This window comes from Vicia villosa, linkage group LG3 (assembly GCF_029867415.1).
Source record: "Vicia villosa cultivar HV-30 ecotype Madison, WI linkage group LG3, Vvil1.0, whole genome shotgun sequence".
Lineage (NCBI taxonomy): Eukaryota > Viridiplantae > Streptophyta > Magnoliopsida > Fabales > Fabaceae > Vicia > Vicia villosa.
The window spans coordinates 43,039,364-43,061,347 of record NC_081182.1 but is presented as its reverse complement, the minus strand read 5'-3'; the positions used below and the strand labels follow the sequence as shown (position 1 = coordinate 43,061,347).

Sequence of the window (21,984 nt, the reverse complement as noted above, 5' to 3'; positions counted from 1 at the left end):
AAAAATAATTTTGTGGATTTAAGCCTAGCATCATTATAGAAAAATAATTTTGTGGATTTAAGCCTAACATCATTATAAACAAATAGAAGACAAACAAATAGTTACTCTTTTACTCTTTTTATAATGACTCTTTGTCTACTACCTTTAATGCTAAAAAATCATGAGTGTCAAGAAAAAATGGTAAGAAATTATATTAATTATCGGAACACATTTTCTCATCTTTTACCACTTATTCTCATCTTTTACCACTTATTTGAGGTGGCATTGAAGAATCATATCCACCCAGACAGAGACACCTTGCCCTTGGGCTTCTAATTGGTATTATATATAATTTTGGACTTCTAATTGGTATTATATATTATCCTTTATAATTTTTATCTTGTATATGCATTTGGACCATCTTGAAAGTGCTAAGAATTAACTTTCTAACTTTCTTTTCAACATTTTCTTTGTGGTTAGGATAAAATTTACTTTTAGTCTCACTAAAATTATTAGGCACCATTACATAACACTGAAACATGTTTTAGAGTGACGTGACCATTGTTAGTATTACTATTTAATTGAATAAGACTGAAAATGTATAACTTATCATAATCAGTTGCCGACATACTTCTTGAAGTAGAGATTTATTTTTAGCAACATGATACGTGCCTTTTAAATTGGGTTCAGCTTGCATAAACAAAGGCACTGTCTTTGAAGAATCTCGATTTGAAAAAGAAATGGCAATTAAAGAGAGGAATAGACAGCTCCTAGTAGAACACAAATTCCAGAGACCAAAGTCAAACTAGTGACATCGAGGATTCTCGTTTATAGAAACACGTGGATGTAACCGAACATACCCCATGTGGTATGCCTTATTCAATTACTTATTTAAGACTGCATCCCATCAACCACATTGGATACCAGTGCCATTAACTTATTATTATGCTATATCCCCATCAGTTATCACTTCTGTGATCTATTGGGGTTCCTTACTTGCATCATATGCTATTTCAAGCCTTGCACTAACTTAATGACCTTTTGGAGAAGCACGTAGATGAAAAGCACGAATCAAAGATCCAAAATAGAAAACTGCAGAAATTAAAGATGGAGAGACGTAACATACTGTAGAGTGTGTGTGGTGAAACAGACACTGTAATAGTCTGTGTCAGGAAGTGAAATATTAAAAACAAAACTGTTGTTTAGTCACCAATTTCAATTCAACCCAACATGCATATTAATGGCACATGCTGACATTTTCATCGAACAAATTTAATGTCAATGTCAGGTTAAGATTATGCTTCCCCTCCAAATATTAGTAGGAAACTGCATCAACCCATAGTAATTACAAGAGTCATTCCAAAAAATAATTAAAATTTACAAATTTCGGTTAAATTCAAGAATGATATGTAAATAGTGGGATATTTACCAAACTCACATCATGCCTATAAAAGTTTCTTTTTGTGACATTTATTTTTATGCATTTTGGGGGTGGCTAATGAAAAAATGCAGCTATCTAATGCACAGATCGATATACATTTACTAAGGAACATGTGATGAACATAAAATGCCTCCAGCATGTTTGTTAGTCGAAAGATTTTAACATCTGCTGGTAAAACCTGAAATGTTGGTTTCTCCCAAAGCCATCCCTTTCATGATCTGGAGGTTGACTAGTAAACTCGGCCTTTAACATGTGCTATATATGGTCCAAATTCTGAAATAAGGCCGAGCAAACCCAATAAATAAGGACATGTCAAGAACCTACTGGCACAAGAAGAGTCATTTTTAAATACCAAACCATCAACTGATAAAGCATCCCTAACACCCTGTACTAGTATCTCAATTAAACAATTGAATTGACTCTAGACATCAGTATTTCATGCAAGTATCATGTCACATGAAAGTATATGAAACCAAGGAATCCAAGGCTTTTCACATTGTTGGGAAGATTATTTTTAATCATACTGAACATAAGTTTTTTAAGCAATTAGCCTGGGTTTGAGAAGAACAGTACCTTACATACAAAAGATAAAATGCCAACATACCAAAAGCCTCCTGATATACACTAAGATACATTGACAAGCTACAACGTCCAAACCACAATGAATCACCCATTTATAAAAATAATTTGCCCGCTACAACATCCAAACCACAGTGAATCACCCATTTATAAAAATAATTTGCCCGCTACACCGTCCAAACCACAATGAATCACCCATTTATAAAAATAATTTGCCCTAAAATGAATGACCCTTTCAAGTTTCAATACAATATTAATTACTTTTTGCAATTGGACCTTCTAACTAATACTATTTCACTCCTAATGAATGTCCTAAATAAATTTTGTTTCAAATTAAAAATGTCATTCTCAATTCTCTATGTAAAACTAAATACATTAAATATCAAATTTGCTTATAATAGTGACAGGAGGGTGTATTACTATTTTTCCAATTCTATATTTTAAATATTATTGTATACAAGCACAATGGTACTTCCTAAGCGTTAATAAGATTAGTTTAGTAGAAGTGTCATATAATTTCACACATTTATTACATTTCTTAATTAGTGTGCAAAACTCTTAAATGACGCTCATTTTGAAATGGAAGGAGTACTTTACATTTAAGATAATGTGAAAACACCAATACTTAATAATGGTAATTTTGTAAAAGTCATGTTCTCTCTATTTAGTTTATACATTTTCCATAATATATGTGAAATCCAATGGATGACTCATTATGACGAAAGGAGTTTAGCAGTAATATACATTGGAATTTGCATTTGTTAGTCTTTAATTTAACTATACTTAACATACATTTACCTCCAAGGTTGCAAACAAAGAGAACCAATCTTTCGTTTTAACAATCATGCAACAGGCATTAAGTACTGTGGTGGCTAATTTGTAAGAGAGTTACACTAGTAAGAGTCACACTAGTCCCTCTTTTAACATTTTTTTATATGATGTACTTCTTGTGAAAGATATCAGAACTCAGAAAAGTAGCCACTAGAAAGGTGATCAGACTATAGCAAATACCAAAAAACCGTACAACCTTAAGGTTTGAAGTATCACTAAAAACAAAATAAGGATGACAAAAAAAATCAGAGAGTACAATTGGCAGTTAATACAATGATACTTGAATGCAGTGTTTTAAAAACGGGCTCGGCCATCGACCCGACAAGGTCACGAGGTCAAGGAGAGAGTGGTCAAACCAAAGAGTCACTGGTTGAACCGTATGATTGATTCAGATATAATCGTGTGACTGGTCACAAAAATCGGCCTTGATAATAAAATTGTATAGGTATTAAATCGAGTTTAACCGGATGGCCCTATCTCAAAAATATCATAAGAATGAACGGATTTTTTATGTCTATCAAAGCTTTTTTTAATTTTCTTTCGCGAGCAGAGATTAAGGGTTGACATATGAGATTTCTCTTTTCTACTACTACTTTCTAAATTTTAATTTCTAGAATCTATTTTCTATTTTGAAGTTTTGTTATTTTATTTTCTATTTTGAAGTTTTGTTATTTTTTTTATAAAAAAAATAAATAAAACAGGGTCGTTTTGACTTCTAAGAAGAAAAAAATGAGAGCAAACATTAACCCCTCAAGTTTGCCACCCCAGTTCACCGGGTCTTTCCGGTTTCGGCCAGTTCATGCCAGTTCCCACCGGTTTGATTACATAGCCGATCCAATAGCCACAGCTCAGACCGGTTACCCTTCCAGTTCAAGTTCAACCGGCCGGTCCAAACCAGTTTTTAAATCATTGTTTGAATGATGTCATCGGGTGACATCTTCTCAACTCTAAAATTATGGAGTGAAAAAAAATTTGTGAAAGGAATCTTCATGCTTGGAAAAAGCTAAATAATCATTTTCACTACCTTTTTAAGCATATAACATTTTTATAAGGAAATAAAGTAAGATTCACCTTGTAGTTGTTTATGCTGTTCCTGTTATCAATCGTTCCATTTCATCTAGCTTCTTGACTTTTACAATGCCCAAGAGCACTTGGAAACCAAAGAATGCACAGAAGACATACGCTACAATTGCAGGCATCTGTAAAGGTAACAAGCAATGGGAGTTACACCAGATAATCAATTAATTGACTAAGAACAAGATAAAATAGGGATGCGGGACGGGATAGCTTACACGAATCGAATTAAGATACAAAATTGTCGCAAGATTTATTAAGCTTCCAGCACCTACTGCCTGTAAATTGACAAAAACATAACAAGAATATGCATCATCCCAAAAGGTTTTCTTAGTCTTTGATCTAATAGTATCACCCATCAATTTGAACAAAAATTGAAATTGAAAGACTTTTTTACTTCAAAAAACGAAAAGAAAATTAAAGACATATTGGCAGAGGCAGACAATAGAGACGGGCAGACTGCCCCCACTTCAGGCCATAAGTTGTCCAATGTGGGACTTTTAGCGGAAACTTGATAGCAGGTGGCCCACTGGATCTTAAATGAGGCTCGGATACCATGTTAAGAAATGTGGTTGGGCCTAACTCAACCATACAAAACCGGCTTGTAGGGTGAGGATTGCCCCCACTTATAATAAGCACATGTTCGGGTCATATATTGTCCAATGTAAGACTCTTAACACAGAGATACTGGAAATTGAAGTTTTGAATAATTATCTAAAAAGGTGAACCACATGAAGTCAATCGATGCAAAGTATATGAATTTACACGCCGTGGATGCATGGGCACTCACAAATCTAGAATGAAAAAAGTTATATTAAAACTGCTATATGATAACTACATCCATATACAGGAAAAGATAAAAGTTTATTATATAGCCAGTACATGTAACAGTCAATTCATTCATTCTCATTTCCATAATCAAATAAATTGCTGACATTGATTGATCGAGGCATACAACAGTCAAAAGCCATATACAATAGACTATGGTAAAATAATTCGCTACAGTCCCTAGTGAACCTCGAATTGATTCGCGACTACCAATTCATGGTACTAATGAACTGGTTCGTGCAAATTCGTAAAAACTTCGCACCAGAATATGTACCACATACTAGACAGAAGAAAAAGATAATAAACACCAAAATTTATAACTTTGGAGTGCACAAAGCTTCTAAAAAGTGTATCATAACTTTTAAAAAATCTATGACCACTGATATCAGTGTACATTATGTTTTAAAAAGGATATGGCTGCTATAGTGTATCCCATTCTTATAGGCAATATGCCTCTCCATGTTGATTAAACTTCAGATGTAGGACTTCAAGTATTTCTATGGTTGACAAACTCACAAACCTCATTTATGGGACTATCTTTTTGTTTTTTTGCTGATTTTCGAACTATCTCTTTAAATGACTATGTTTGAATATGTTTATTTTAATCAAATATTAATTACTGTATTTTTTATGAAATATTATCTACATTTCTTGATAATACATTCTGTAAAAAAACAGATGCATCGTAAGTGAAATAATAAAAGAAGTTGTTTTAAAATTAAGAAATCAATTCCTAAAAGTAAATTATATGTTTATTCAAATGCTACCATCAGGTTTTCATATTATAAATCACAAATATGGATGTTTGTGAAACTTAATTTTTATTCATGATATTAATATTATCCTTTATTTATTTTGTTGTTTTTTAACTTTATAATTGTTTTTATTCACGGCGTACCACAAACAATAACGTACCGACTAGGTATATCCCTCGCGTATCCAATTCTGAGGGTTCTGTACCACTTGCCTGTGCCATCACCACATACCGAAGTAAATTGCTAACCAGGTGATTATGCAGTAGATAATAAACTTGAAGGACAAGCATGTCCCAGCAAATGATAAACACGTGTTTTATACGCACTAGACCCGATGCAAATATGAATCAACAAATAAACTTTTATAATCCAAAGAAATCACATCTCAGCTTAACTCACATTCACTATAGTCTTCTGGACTGTGGCAACACGCTGGAATGCCCTTTCAGATTCTAAAGTTCGAACTCGGAGCTTTAGATCTCCTTGCTCCTGCGAAAAATAAGTGCAATAAGCACTGATCTAGCACAGATCCAGAACAAACAAAAGGTACAGATCAAACACATACCAATCTTTGGATAACTGAAGCAAGCTTGTCAACCCTGTCAGCTTGCCTAAATAAGTTGTAAAATGCTTGAGATTGTCTATCCCATCTATTACTGAAGTCCTGTATATCAAAAGATAGATATGAGAATGAAATCATAATACTAGACTGAGTTCATGCGCAGTAGAAAGTGTTTATGACCACCTTTAAGACAACTTCAACCCCTGCCTCACGAAACCTTAATAACTCCAAAGCATAACTACAAGGCCAGAAAGGCAAGTTGCGTTATATATGCAAAAAATATCACTTAAAGATGAATAACTAAAAATAATTACAAATGCAAAAGCTATGAACACAATACTCACGGTTTGGCAATCTCAGTAATGTCAAAACGTGGGTCAAGGCCCTTTCCAATGCCATCCAACACTGCAGAGACAACACTAGCTTATTTCCTCACAATCACACGCATAGGATTTTCAAATTGAATTAACTTATTTAGATTTACCTGAGAAGGCTCTAACAACAAATGTAAATGTAGCAGGAAATCGGAAGGGTTGATCGGATGAAATGGATAATAAATCCTCACCTGATTAAAGCAAAACAACTAAGACTGAGTACTAAACATCTTTTTAGATGTAAACAAACAATACATATGGGTCGCATATTGTCATTAAAGTAATGGAAAATAATATTCAATAAGATTTAGTGCTTGATGTTTGGAAGCAGATCATAATCCTTATAATTGAGGCAGGTGATGTCACACAGGGGCGGAGCCAAGGCCCAGCCAGCCCGGGCAGGCGCCCAGGCTCAACCCCTATTTTTTTTATACTCCCCCAATTTAATAGTCGATTTTTAGATAAAATCAGGGGTAAAATTAGGGGCAAAATTAGTAAAAATAATGTGTGAAAATTAAAACAGATGAATAATAAATTGTGTAAAGTTTTTGCCCAGGCTGTCTAAATTTTCTGGCTCCGCCACTGATGTCACACTTCATGAAAATAATCCATTTAAACCAATCAGACAACCAAAAGTTGCAGGAAAAAAACATAGAAAAATCATAGTATAATAAACAATTGTATGTGTTCAATTTTCATCTACTTGGATACTACATATAACTTTTTATTAATTCACTGTTATTAGAGTCATGCTCCTTTAATTTTAGATGAAAGGGACAATATGTGCTGTGAGGAAGATAACCTACATGCTTCGGGGACTCACTTATTTGTTATCTTAACATTTGGCCAGATTAGTCAACAATAAATTGTTTTAAACGCACACTTATATTTGTACAGCTTAAAAAGTGTGCATCCAATTACACCATGTGCATTACCAATAGCAGCTAGACGTTGTTTCTTCTTCATTATTTTTTCCTCCTTGCTTAATGGTTTTTTGAATCCAAGTTCGCCAGTTGCTTCCTCTTTCTCTCTCCTTTGTGCAGCCAGGCGCTCCTCAAAGCTGTAGAAGACAGATATTGAAGTTCAGATGTCTCGTAGAATTCTAGCATTACTATGGAAAAATAGTAGCAAAAATGAAAAAATAATCTAATGAAAGCATAATGGGTCAGAAATGTGTTTATGTGCAGTAAGTTTTCAAATAGACATTAGTATATTTCTAACGTAACAAAATCAGGACAGGCAAGCTGCACAAATCATAGTAAAAAAGAAATGCATTTATGCCTTTTGCATGACAGATATAAATTAAACAAAATGAAGAAAATTCATTATCTATTAGTGCAATATATTGAATTAGCAAAACTTGTCTTCAAGATGAAGTGTTTTGACTTAAGATTCTCCTACTAAGTGACTTCTGCATTCTAATGGGTACACCAATCAACAATTTACCAATTACAACCTTTATACTTCCCATATATCATCATAATATTGACCTGTAGAAATATCATGGTTGTCTTCAAGATGAAGTGTTTCTACTTTCTATGTGTTAGAAAACACACTTAACAAGTGTTGGTTGTGTAAATAGTAATTGCTATTAATTAGGAATATATTTACAGATTAGATTGATTCTCCTAATTCTTAAGAGATAAATTCTTTTAATTGTAAATACACTCATTGTGTAGTCATATGGCACGACACTCCAATATAACAACACGTATAATATAACTCCAACTAAATAGGTTCACAATTACCTATTAAGAAAGAACTGTGCTGTTCGCCTAACTGCAGTCATATCTCCAGTAGGGACAAGAATACCCATTTGAACCATTGATTGAAGAACCTAACACCAGCACACCGGCTTCATTTGGAATGTTGTGGAAGAATATCCATAACAATAAGCTACACTATCTATCAAAAGCATCTACCTTATCTGGATCCTTCTCATAGACTCCATAAAATGTTTCAAGCAAACCTTCTCTGATGTTTGGACTAATACTGCAAGATGCAGTACCGATCATTATTTGTAAAGGCAAAGCATATCATAAAGCTTAAAATATGTGCTACTGGTAAATTTTTATTTGAACAGGTTTGAACTAGTCATAGAAGACAAAGAACATACCTTCCCATCATTCCAAAATCATAGTAGATTAATCTTCCACCATTGACATCATCAACTGCAATATTTCCAGGATGCTGCAGGAATATTTAAACATATATTAGTTGCACACAAAATATCAAGCAGCAAACTTCCTAACAATAGTCATGAGACGTGAAATAACGAAAATTTATTATTCCTTGATTAACACAAAGTTTGGTTAGTGTTGAGATCCCACGTCAATATAGCCATATATCTAAAGTAGTTTTCCTGAGGCATGGACAATCATCGCCCTTGAGCTAGCTTTTGAGGTAGAGTTAGACTTAACTCAAATTCTAAGATGGGAACAAAGCTCTCAATCTGGTAGAGTCTACTTTTGCATCACATCAAAAACCTTAGCTTTCTTCACTCCAGTCAACCCTAGGTTGCTTTTATTGCAGCCCATAGAAGCCTACCCTAGATATAGCATTCAAAGGAGCCTGCCCAAGCCTATCTAAGATATATCATTGAGCAACCCGTATATGAACGTTGTTGCAAACTTCACGCTTCAGGTGTTCAATCATGGCATGAGGTGTATTGTGGAGAGATCCAGGTCATCAATCTTGAGCGGATGAGAGGGGAGTTGAGATACCATATCCATTATTGATATGGACAGAGTAGTTCTTATCTTTCCTTGTCAGGTGTCATGTTTGAGCTAATGACAGATAGGAGATGCTTCTAGGAACCAAATGAAATTATCATTTTTAAATATTTATAGATTTCTTTGGGTGCTAAAAAATCGTGAGAATGGAGTTACATTCGCATTGGTTATATATAACAAACTAGCTGATATTCCAGTAAAGGAGTCACGCCCGGTAGAAAAACATTTGAACTAGTGGGCAACTTCCTCATCCAAAACCTCCAGCAGTGAAAGTTAACTGCTGCTGGTAGTCCCAGGGTCCCCAACTCTAGCAAAATACAGCCCTGCGGTTACTAGGCTTGTGTCTAGATTACCTACAATCACGGGAAATCCAGGTAGTTTATATGAGGCAAAGGCCTCCCTCAAAGTTAGGCAAAAAGGTTTCCAAACACAGAATTGATATTGCTTTGCCTTACAATTTAAGACATAGAGGGCTTGATAGCAAGACCCACCCATCAAAGAAAGGTAAGAGTTAGAAATTAGCATTAGTAGTTTAGTGTTGCTACATGGGGGAGACACATTTCTTAACATACAAAAGTTACTCTAAGGCAACGAGATAAATTAAGACTGTCATAATACAAGTCCCACATCAAACAGACTCGCAAAAGAATAATAACCATAAAACACAAGTAGCATACTGCTTGTAGCTTTGGCATTAGATGCTAGTGTTGCATCATAAGAGCAGTAAAAGCCAGTTAACATTTTGGCTTTAATAAAAAGCTTACCATATGGCCAATCCAAATATAATATGACATAGCATATAAAGAGAAATTTGTTTTCGATTTTAAAAAAGAAAACTCACAGGGTCAGCATGGAAGAAACCATGGGACAAAATTTGTTCCAAGAACGACTCAACTGCATATCTCCCTAGCCTGTAGGACATAACATAAACATCAGAGAAATCTTTGAATTAAGTTAACACAGATACACAAAAGTAAATGGTAATTAGTCCACAGTGGTTTAGCCAACCAAACAAGTAAAGATTCTATTAACCTTGTGCGATCAACACCAAGTTGATCTAAAGCTTGTATTTTGTTTATTTTAATTCCTGGAACATATTCCATTGTCAGAATCTGCATTGGAAACATAGTTAATTTATGGATGCATAAGTTATCCGCTATAAACGGGGAATTATGAACACTGATGCATTTTCCATATATTTGTGAGAATCAAGGTTAAACCTGTGGCGTGGTATAATCCCAGTAGATTGTAGGAACTTTCACATAACTCATGTTCTTAAAGTTACTTGCAAACAATTCAGCATTCGCAGCCTCCTTAGTGTAATCAATCTCCTGAAAATTATTAATTTATGTTGCAGTAATAAAATCAGAGATAATTTGAGGATATGTGGAGAGCACATGCATATGTCATATCTGTCAAAACAGAGATTGTCTTTGTGTATTTTAGAAAGGTTTATATTTGTAGTAATTCTGTAACAGCTGTATCTTGCTAATTACTAGGTTTATTTATTTAGGATCAATCCCATAATCACAAAGATTTGTTTCCTTAGAACTAGCTGTCCATATTTCCTAAAATAGCCTGCAGGCTGATGTATATAAATATAGGTCCAGTGACCTAGTGACCTCATAACAGAATATACAAGAATATTATTTCTTCTAAATTTGATATGGTATCAGAGCTCCTGATCCTTGGGAGCCTCTGACCGTGTAAACCCTAAGTTGCAGCCTTCATTGCTGCGCTACCTTTAACCTTTGTCGCAGCCTTCATTGCAGCGCAGCCTTCTCTACCTTGATCGCACCTAGTCATGGCTGAGATCGTGAATCCTAGTCTGGAAACTGGGGACAGACCCCAGCCTGCTGGAGAATTGCAGAATGTTCATTCTGCTTATCGGTTAAATGGGAAGAATTATCTCAAATGGTCTCAACTCATTAGGACCATCTTGAAAGGAAAAGGAAAGGTCAGTCACCTGACTGATAGTGCACCTGCTGAAACAGATCCCAAGTTCAAGTCATGGGATGAAGAAGACTCCATGATCATGGCGTGGCTGTGGAATTCAATGGTCCCAGAAATTAGTGATACCTGTATGTTCCTTAAATCAGCAAAGGAAATTTGGGAGGCAGTAGAACAAACATATTCTAAGGCCAAGGATGCTGCTCAAATTTATGATGTAAAGGTGAAAACTGTGGCTGCCAAACAGGGAAACAGATCCGTTACAGAATATGCTAATTAACTCAAGTCTCTATGGATGGAATTGGACCACTATCGAGTTATAAAAGCAAAATGTTCAGAAGACTCGGCAATCCTTAAGGAGTATATTGAACAAGATAGAGTCTATGATTTTTTGGTAGGGCTGAATGCTGAATATGACCAGGTCCGAATCCAAATCTTGGGAAAAGAGAAAGTCCCAGGGCTTAATGAAGTGGTAGCCATTATCCGGAGTGAAGAAAGCAGGAGAGGACTGATGCTGGAGACCTTAATAACTGAAAGCTCTGCAATGATAGCTGAAGAAGGAACAATCATGGTTGCTAACCAAAGGAGAAGCGGGGTTCCCGATATGGAGAAAAAACACGAGCATATCTGGTGTACCCACTGTAACAAGCCGCGTCACACAAGGGAGAAGTGCTGGAAATTACATGGGAAACCCCCAAGCCGGGAATGGGGGCCGAAAGGAGGCCCTCCCAAAAAAGGAGGGCAAGGGCAAGCACACATCAGTCATGGACAGAGTGAAGGATCTGGCCAGCTGAATCATGAAGAGATAGAACGGGTAAGATCCTTCCTTAGTAAATTGGAGAAGCCCACAGGTACATGCTCCTTAACATATTCTGGTAAGTTTCCACTTTCTTTTGGATTTAATGTTTCAGATACACCATTTACACATTACTGGATATTAGACTCTGGAGCCACTGACCATATGACCCCTCTACCCAAATATTTCTCCACATATTCCCCATGTCCTAGCAATAAGAAAATTTCCACAGCAGATGGAACCCTTATGACTGCAGCAGGACAAGGAGAGGTCCAAATAAACCCATCCATAACATTAAAAAATGTCCTTCATGTCCCTAAATTGTCCACCAATCTGATTTCTATACAAAAACTCACAAAAGATCTCTCATGTAATGCTGTTTTTCATAACAACTCTTGTATACTGCAGGACAAGAACTCGGGGAGGACGATTGGACATGCTAGAGAATGGAATGGCCTATACTTCATGGAAGATCCTAATCTGCCTACCAAGAGTTGCTCTCTCATATCTGAATCCACCATGACCAACAAAGAGAAAGTTCAACTATACCATTGTCGGCTAGGACACCCTTCATTTCGAGTTGTAAAAGTGCTTTTTCCTTTCTTGTTTAAAAATTTAAATGTGGAGAGTCTCCATTGCGATGTGTGTGAGCTTGCTAAACATAAGCGTGTACCTTTTCCCATTAGCAATAAAGTGAGTCCTTTCCCTTTTTTTCTTGTTCACACCGATGTATGGGGTCCTGCTCACGTTCCTAATATCTCAGGTGCTAAATGGTTTTTTAACCTTTATAGATGATTGTACCCGGGTGACTTGGGTTTTTCTATTAAAACAAAAATCTGAAGTTACCTCTGTGTTTTTCCAGTTTGTCTCAATGATTAAAAATCAATTTGGGGTCGGTATCAAAAGAATTAGGTCTGATAATGCCAAGGATTATTTTAACCTTGAACTAAATTCCTTTTGCCAAAAGGAAGGGATAATCCATGAGTCCTCATGTGTGAACACACCCCAACAGAATGGGATTGCAGAAAGAAAAAATGGGCACCTATTAGATCAAACTAGAGCTCTACTTTTTCAAAACCATGTCCCTAAGAGATTTTGGGGGGAAGCCCTTCTTACTGCCACCTATCTAATCAATAGGTTACCCACTAAAATCTTAGACTCAAAAAGTCCCATGGAAGTCCTAACCTCATTCTACCCACACTTGGATCCCACTAATAAACTCAAACCTAGAATATTTGGGTGTGTATCCTTTGTACATGTTCATAGTAATGAAAGGAGAAAATTGGACCCTAGGGCTGTCAAATGTGTGTTCTTAGGGTACTCTACCACACAAAAGGGATACAAATGTTTTCAACCCCAATCAAAAAAATTCTATGTGTCAAGAGATGTTACCTTCAACGAACGAGAGAGCTACTTCAAGCAGCCTCATCTTCAGGGGGAGAATGGAAGAGAGGAAGATGAGACTCTCATGCTTCCAAATATGGCATTTGGTCCAGAAATTGAGACAAATGGCACTGCTGTCCCTGAAATTGAACCAACAGCCGGACCTGCACTTGAGTCAACAGCAGGACCTGCACTTGAAACAACAGCAGAACCAACAGCAAGACCTGCACCAGAACCTACACCTGAACCTGCACCTAATGGTGGGAAATTTGGGAAAAATCTGGTATATTCAAGGAGAGAAAAGGCCATTCTAGAATCTGGCAATGTCCAAGAGTCCAGCCCATCATCACTGCATGAGGTAACACTTTCGAATCCTATAAACTTCAATGATTCTAATGAGTTTGTTTCTGAAAATTTTGAAAATTTAGAAGCGCAGGTGGACCAAAATCTAGACCTACCCATTGCCCTTAGAAAGGGAACTAGAACATGCACCCAACAACCACTTTACCCACTATCAAATTTCTTATCCTTTGATAAATTCTCACCTACCCATAAAACCTTCCTCACAAACCTCAACTCCACACACACACCTTCCTCTGTATCTGAAGCATTATCCGACAGGAAATGGAAACAAGCCATGGATGTGGAAATGGAGGCGTTAAGCAAGAATAGGACCTGGGAACTTGTCACCCTACCCACTGGAAAAAAACCAATAGGATGCAAGTGGGTATATACAGTAAAGTACAGGGCTGATGGGACCATTGAACGTTACAAGGCAAGATTAGTGGCCAAAGGCTTCACTCAAACCTATGGAATTGATTACTTGGAGACTTTTTCCCCGGTTGCTAAGATGAACACGGTCAGATTAATATTGTCATTAGCAGCAAATCATGATTGGGACCTGCAGCAGTTTGATGTGAAGAATGCTTTTTTACATGGAGACCTTGAAGAAGAAATATACATGGAGTTGCCCCCTGGTTACAATGGACAGGTGGTAGCTGGAACTGTTTGTAAGTTAAGAAAGGCTCTATATGGGCTGAAACAATCCCCAAGAGCGTGGTTTGGAAGGTTCACCAAAGTTATGACAGGTCTGGGCTACAAACAGAGCCAAGGGGATCATACATTATTTATCAAACATTCAGTTTCAGGGGGGGGTAACAATTTTATTGGTGTATGTAGATGATATTATAGTAAGTGGGGATGACAAAAGGGAGCAGCAAGTGTTAAGTGAATGCCTTGCCAAGGAATTTGAGATCAAGACATTAGGGAGACTTAAATATTTTTTGGGAATTGAAGTGGCTCATTCCAAGAAAGGAATCTTCATATCTCAACAAAAGTATATTACAGACTTGCTTAAAGAAACAGGTAAGACAGCCTGCAGACCAGCAAGTACCCCAGTTGACCCAAATATAAAGTTGGGAAGTGCGGAAGAGGATATTGCTGTGGACAAGGAAATGTATCAAAGACTTGTGGGCAGACTTATTTACTTATCTCACACTAGACCAGACATTGCTTCTGCTGTAAGTCTAGTCAGTCAGTTTATGCACCAACCAAAGGAAGCACATTTACAAGCTGCTCTAAGAATTGTCCAGTATTTGAAAGGGACCCCAGGAAGAGGGATTTTGTTCAAACGAAACAAGAGTGTAAGTCTTGAAGCATATACGGATGCGGACTATGCGGGATCAGTGGTAGATAGAAGATCAACTACTGGATACTGCACCTTCCTTGGTGGAAACCTCGTGACTTGGAAGAGCAAAAAGCAGAGTGTAGTAGCTAGATCGAGCGCCGAAGCAGAATTTCGAGCAATGGCCCAAGGAATATGTGAACTTCTATGGCTGAAGATTATATTGGAAGACTTAAAGATAAGATGGGATGAACCTATGAGGTTATATTGTGACAACAAATCTGCAATTAGTATAGCCCACAACCCGGTGCAGCATGATAGAACTAAACATATCGAGGTTGACAGACACTTTATCAAAGAAAAACTTGACAGTGGCATGATTTGCACACCATATGTATCCACTCAGAATCAGCTTGCAGACATACTCACTAAGGGGCTGAACTGTATTAACTTTGAAAGAATTATATCCAAGCTGGGAATGGAAAACACCTATTCACCAGCTTGAGGGGGAGTGTCAAAACAGAGATTGTCTTTGTGTATTTTAGAAAGGTTTATATTTGTAGTAATTCTGTAACAGCTGTATCTTGCTAATTACTAGGTTTATTTATTTAGGATCAATCCCATAATCACAAAGATTTGTTTCCTTAGAACTAGCTGTCCATATTTCCTAAAATAGCCTGCAGGCTGATGTATATAAATATAGGTCCAGTGACCTCATAACAGAATATACAAGAATATTATTTCTTCTAAATTTGATAATATCAAACCAAGAATGAGATTCAAAACTTAGTAGAAACTAAGAACCAAAACTTCAACATAGACTCGTGAATAATGTAAGTTAATTTTTTGCTTTATTTCTCTGGGTTTTTAACACCTAGTTTTCCTATAACTCCATTTACTAGGATCTTTGTTATAGAAGAAGTCGCTCACTACAACTCCATAGAGAAATAGCCAGCCTCTTTGCCCACCCTATGCACCCAAACTCTAAACAAATAGTGTTTACATACCGTCTTACTACCTCCGTCCCCCTGTTTAATTGTGGGTATTTATGTGAAAAAATAATTAATACATCTCGTAACTTGAAGAGGTTTTATAAAAAAAGTTAATATTTTACAAGAGGGTCTTACATATAGGGCATAGGTAGTATCATTGGATATCTCTTCAGCAGAATTAGACAAATGATTTCCTTCAGTAATACCAATTAACCTAAAATAGAAGCAACTTGCCAAGAGATTATCACCTGATATAAGACAGAGGCACATTCATCATAGATAGCAACCCAATCCCTCTTTGCACCATCCGACTTTGGATCAATTTTTTGAAGATATTCTGCAATAACCTGAAGTTAAAGAAAGGATCAAGTATCAGCATTATATGCACTGGTATAGAATCTTCAAAATGTGGAGATCCTTGTACCAAAATTCTCTCTCAAAGAATAGAATGAAATGTCTGTGCCTAGCTATGCAGACAAGAAAAATCATGTATGCAAGATAAAAGTATCCTTGAGACCATCGTTTGGAAATTAAGAGAGAAATTTAAGAATTATCAGACAGGAATATCACATTTGCAGACATAGCTATAAATATAAAGTTTATATGGAAAGCCTTATAAACTATAACACTTACCCTCAAGTTTTTTAGATCAATATCAAAAAGATCCTTGAGACCAGGCCTTTGCACTTTAACAACAACCTCTTGTCCCTTCAATCTTGCCCGATGAACCTGACCTGCATTAGGGGGAAACAGTTTGCTAATCCAGTCTTCTCCTCAAATATTAGAAGTATTTAGTTGCATGTTATTTTCATCTGTTATTAAAGATTGTGAATCAGCAGGCTCGCACCAGCCAAACAGTGTATTTATGTGTTTAGTTTTCAGTTGTAGGTTGATATTCAGTTTCAACAGAATCAGACAGTTATAGCAGACCAGCAGTTACAGATCAAACCTTCACTTACTCTATAAACAGACATGTCATGTAATCAGATTCATACTGTTTATTCAGAATTCACAAATGCCAAAATCAGATTTTCAAGAATTTTCTCTTTAGCTTTGTTTCACTTTCTGCCATTTTCTCACATCTTATAAGCAGCTAAAATTCTAATACAGTATCTCGTAAGTACGGCTCGAATAGTAAAAAGCTACATGGATATTTTATATGTTGGAACACAGATTTGAACCCACAATACCCCTATTTTCTGCACTTAGTCTGCGTGAGTTTTGCCACTAGGCTTTATAATACAAAAAATAAATAAATTCCAATATGTATCGTCTGCATTTTCTCGGTCCAGGCACAAAGACTTCCACATCCTTCCCTTAGAAATCAAAAGTGCACCCATTACTCTGCTCCTCCTACCACTGTTTGGCATCAAATCTCCATCAAACTATCTGCTTATTTGATAAGTGTTTATCATATAGAAGCTCAAATACAAGTTGTTTCTACAATCGAAGAGTGAATAAGGATATACTCTGGATAAATTAAAATCAACATATGACAATAAATTATCTAGAAGAATTTATTAAAATAAGATGAAAACAACTTATGGACACATTTTAGGTTATTTTCATTAAGTTCTTTCAAACACTTATGCAATTGCTTATATCATAAGATAAGCCCAAATAAGCTCTTCCAAATACTTCTATATACTATTTGGTGGTCAATACACAACACAAACAAAACAATATAAAATTAAGCACAATAAGTATAACATTGATTACCAAGACTTGCAGCAGCTATTGGTTCATAGTCAAACTGATCAAAGACATCACCTACAGCAGCTCCAAGCTCCTCTTCAACAATAGCTATAGCAGTCTCAGAGGGAAATGGAGGCACTTGATCCTGAACCCAAAATAAGAGGAAACGTAAGTACTGAAGAAATGCAACCTTTATATTTTTCTTTTTCAGCTTAAGCTTTCTAAGTATAAATATACATAAATATTTCATGTCACCGGTTTTTGGATTCGAAGGAAACATTTTCATATTTCATAATTATAGGTTTTTTTTAATATTACTCGCTGCCAAATTAGACAAACAAGATGGAAACTCAATAATACAAGGATTACAAAATCCTCGGGACAGGAAATTTTGCTTCTCATGCAATAAATTACTTATAATACGTGTTTAGATTATAAATAACTTGACATGGAAATATCACATGATTCCTTTGAAAATATTGACAACTATTTATCATAAAAATTTCAAGATAAATAGCATTATGGATGATGATGCTCTGTTAGACCTTTTATTAGTATTGTTATTATATTATATTAGGCTGCAAATGTTATATTTAAGGCAGCAGTAATCTAATTAGGCTGGCAGTTATTTTATTATGTTTTTTTTTAATTAGACTAATTTTGAATGAAGGGAAATTCTAACTTGTGCCCTTAAGGCACATGTTAAGCAACTACTCAATGTAGAGATATTTGTCTTAAAACTCTGGCGATTAACTTTTTATACTCAAAATATTGTTTTTTTCAATGCTAAATTTCCACTTCTAAATTCTTTAACTTGTGTAGAAATATTTGTCTCCAAAGTCGAGCATTCAAGACCCTTGAATAAGTAGAAAAATTCTTAGGAACCCATTGTTTAATCTTATTCTATCATAGAAAGGGTTGAAAGTCGGAGCCAGTAGACTGATATCTTAGAAACCTGAACTGGCATTCACAACAGAATGGACATCAAGATCCCCCAGTCAAGAAGGCGAAACTGGTATCAACAGAATGGACATCAAGATCCCACAACGAATCAAGTAACATGAGAGATAAATGGCGCAAACTATAAACTCTTCTTATTTTGATTTGAAGATGATTTGAAGAGGGTCACCGATGCAGAAAGATTGCAAGCAACCATTTTAGCAATGGAGGTAAAGGCTCTAAATTGGTATCTATGGTGGGTATTTTGTGAAGTAGAACTGACTTGGAATGAATTTCGTGATGCACGGATTTCAACCAACAGTAACCCAAAATTCCTATGAATTGTTGATGACTCTTAAAAAAATTGGGATTTGGGACTGTGGAATACAAAGAACAATTTGAACTCTATGCAGAACCACTCAAGGGGGGTGATCGTGAGTATCTCCAAGGAATTTTCTTGTATGGATTAAATGCTTCAATCATGGCTGAACAGAAACTGCATGTGTTTACATCCTTAACCGAATTGATGGGATATGCATTGAAAATTGATGAAAAAAATTTACTGCTCAACCGGTTTTCATACCTTATTTCATCTAATGCGGGATTCTTAGATATGATGGGTGATATAACAAAACTACATAAGCAAGTTCAAAATATATCAATGTAGGGAAATGATTCCAAGACTCTAACTCACCTGAAGTTCGGACAACTGGTCAACATATTCTTGAGGAAGAATATCCACCCTAGTGGAGAACTGCTGACCAATTTTAATGAATGTAGGACCTAATCTCAAAATGCTTTCCTTAAGCCACTTGGCAAGGGTCTTCCGTCTTAACTTCTTTTTTTCCTCGGTCATTCCTCCTGTAAGTGATATCTTAAAATCAAATAAAACCAGACAATGGCATCCTTGAAATTCCTCAAAATTCAATAAATTAACATTTCATATTGTAACAGGTTTATTTACTGTAGGTAGCCTGGCCATATGCTCTTTTTTATGAATAGCCATAGGTTTTGAAGCTGATGGTGATCATAAATATCAACAAAGAACAATTAAAAACATTTCGAAAAGAATCACGATACCATCGTATCCATCAATTTTTATTAATATATTGGTTTGCGTTTATTCACTCCACTCATATGATCATAAATGCCATCAATCGTTATAGGTAGCCTAGCCATAGACTTTTTTTTATGAATAGCCATGGGTTTTTAAGCTGATGATGAATTATAGTCATAAATATCATCAAAGAACAATGAAAAACATTTCCCGAGGAATCGCGATACAATTTTATCCATCAATTTTTATTAATCTACTGGTTTGTGTTTATTAACTTCACTAATATGATCATAATTCACTCGGTGCTCCTCAACTTTACTCTCCCGCGGCACTGAAGAATATCCCAATGTTTCTCTATCATTTTCGATCAGCCATTTCATTAATCTGCTAGGATAATTTTATTTTTGTTTGATCCAAGTGCTTAGTTTAATCGGGGACAATCCAAACTCCTAACACACCCTCTCTTTCTTGTTGTTCAAACCCCGTAATTAAAACCCATAATCCTAAAATAAGCACGAGAACATAAACATGCAAGGCATATTAAAAAGTAGAGAACTGCATCCTGAAATTCATGAATAATCACTTATCACAGCAGTAATTGTTTCCATTTTGTATGGCATTTATAAAGATTTAGACAGGATATGCTATTGCTCACTCAAAAGCTCTCTAAACTAACATGATAATATTATAAATTAAAGTATTCAACTAGTAAATTATTAAAACAACGTCATAAGAAATCATAAACCACATATGATTCTTCCAAAGTCTAATGAATCCATACAAAAAATAGATAATGAACCTTTGTAAGAAAACTTCTGATTGTCCAGCCATGCCTTAAAGATGAAGGTTACAACAAATCCCCAAATTTCTAAGGTTCTCTGGATTGTAGAATAAGTCTTGAATCTGCTCCAACGACCTCCAGGAGCAACTGCTACCTGCAACAACCACAACAACAAAAAAACGCGTTCACAGTTCATACTTCTATCAAACTTGTACAACCACAAAACGCCGAACCAAAACGACACCGTACCTCAACTTTAACTTTCTCAGTTTGTTTAAACCAGGCGTCTTCTTTTCCAATCTCCTCCAACCTTCTCTTCCTCCCATCCTCATTCACCTTGGACGCTTCAACGTCCACCACCTCTGTAGCAGCTACGCCGTTTCTATATCCGTACTCCACAGAGCTTCTGTTGACGGTGCCGTTAACATATCCGCGGGAGGCAGCTCCGTTACCGCTCCACTCCACGTCGTTAATTCGTTCTGCTAACGCGGAGTCTTCTTTGGAGCCACGGATTCGCATGATGCGAAGAGCGGCATTGGAAGTGGAAAGGCGGGAAATGGAGCGTGTAGAAAGAGGGAAACGGTTACGGTGAGGGATTTGTGGAGAGAGGAAATGGAGTTCGGGTAAGTGTAGTAGAGAAGATGTAGCCATGAATTGGAAGTTTGTAGAGAGAGATTGAGGATGATCAGTGTAGAATCATGAAGTTCATGGTGCGAGGAGGGAAGAGTCAATGTGACAGTGAAGAAGAGAGGTACAGGAAGTTAGATGGAGTGGAACAAATTAGAAAGGAGGGAAGGGGTGGAGATAAATAAGACACGTGGCATCATAAAAGCTAGGCCACATAATACTTTCAATTCAATTTAGAATTATTATTTTTAATTCTTAATTAATAAATTTAAATCTGGTTTGAGTCTTTGAGAATCATTCTACTATCATTATTTTGGGTTTTACTTTTTCTTTTTTCAAATGAAAGTATCCTTCAAACATTCAAGTGATCAACACGGAGAATATTTCGGCTCAATTGATTTGGTCGCTTAATTGATTTGAAGTTAATGGATAATTATCGACAATTAACTATTTAGTTAACTAGTTGACTAGTTTTGACAACTACTCAGTTAGCTTGGGGGAGACTCAAGTGGATTAACGGATCCAATCTGAAAGTCTGACCCATTAGAATTTCAAAAACATTATAAATATGGTATTTTGTCACTTTTGTTAGGAAGATGAAAGAAATAGGGGAAAAGGTAATAATCTTAGTGATAGAAACTTAGAAATGTAAGGGTGGAAATTTTTAGAATATGTTGTTTTTGAAATTTGGCAGACCTTTTGGAATATCTAAGAGGATTTAAAAAACACTTTGCTTTTGTTTGATTCATAGATTAAGAATTTGAGAGATTGTTAAAAACTTTTGTAAAAAATAAAATAGGTTCTTGTGAAATTGAGAGCCTATTTTCTTATAACTCGTTTATAATTTCTTGAAACAACTTTTGGAGTATAGTGAATTTAAGAGGTTATTTCTCTCTAAATTATATGGGTTTGATCAAATTGAGTAAACGAATTTTTTTTGTAATTGTCTTTTATCATTTTCTTACTTGTGCGTGTTCATTAACTC

General features: G+C 35.8%; 1 protein-coding gene across 6 annotated transcripts; it reads right to left on the bottom strand.

The window, feature by feature from the left end:
* Positions 1-200: 200 nt before the first annotated feature.
* LOC131661171 (protein ACTIVITY OF BC1 COMPLEX KINASE 8, chloroplastic) lies at positions 201-21,150 on the bottom strand. Of its 6 annotated transcripts, none has more exons than XM_058930609.1 (21): positions 20,622-21,150; positions 20,391-20,526; positions 19,229-19,395; positions 17,620-17,740; positions 16,534-16,634; positions 16,149-16,247; positions 10,376-10,486; positions 10,188-10,267; positions 9,997-10,066; positions 8,540-8,613; positions 8,346-8,415; positions 8,172-8,260; positions 7,359-7,483; positions 6,534-6,614; positions 6,394-6,454; positions 6,233-6,287; positions 6,053-6,151; positions 5,887-5,976; positions 4,123-4,182; positions 3,902-4,029; positions 201-1,071 (listed from the first exon to the last, which is right to left on the bottom strand). In XM_058930609.1, exons 1-20 carry the CDS (start codon positions 21,021-21,023, stop codon positions 3,913-3,915), a joined length of 2,208 nt encoding a protein of 735 aa, XP_058786592.1. In that variant the 5' UTR covers positions 21,024-21,150; the 3' UTR covers positions 201-1,071; positions 3,902-3,912. The 6 variants fall into 6 exon arrangements, with proteins under 6 accessions (XP_058786592.1, XP_058786593.1, XP_058786591.1 ...); XM_058930610.1 differs by lacking the exon at positions 201-1,071 and adding an exon at positions 1,161-1,305; XM_058930608.1 differs by lacking the exon at positions 201-1,071 and adding an exon at positions 1,312-1,743.
* Between the last annotated feature and the right edge of the window lie 834 nt (positions 21,151-21,984).

What these genes read in the sequence shown, in the direction of transcription:
- LOC131661171 (XM_058930609.1), bottom strand. Translation starts at nt 21,023, where the DNA reads ATGGCTACATCTTCTCTACTACACTTACCCGAACTCCATTTCCTCTCT. An exon ending in GGGATTATACCACGCCACAG is followed by an intron (nt 10,268 to 10,375) that starts GTTTAACCTTGA and finishes TTTCCAATGCAG; the next exon opens with ATTCTGACAATGGAATATGT. An exon ending in ACAACGTCTAGCTGCTATTG is followed by an intron (nt 6,615 to 7,358) that starts GTAATGCACATG and finishes TGCTTTAATCAG; the next exon opens with GTGAGGATTTATTATCCATT.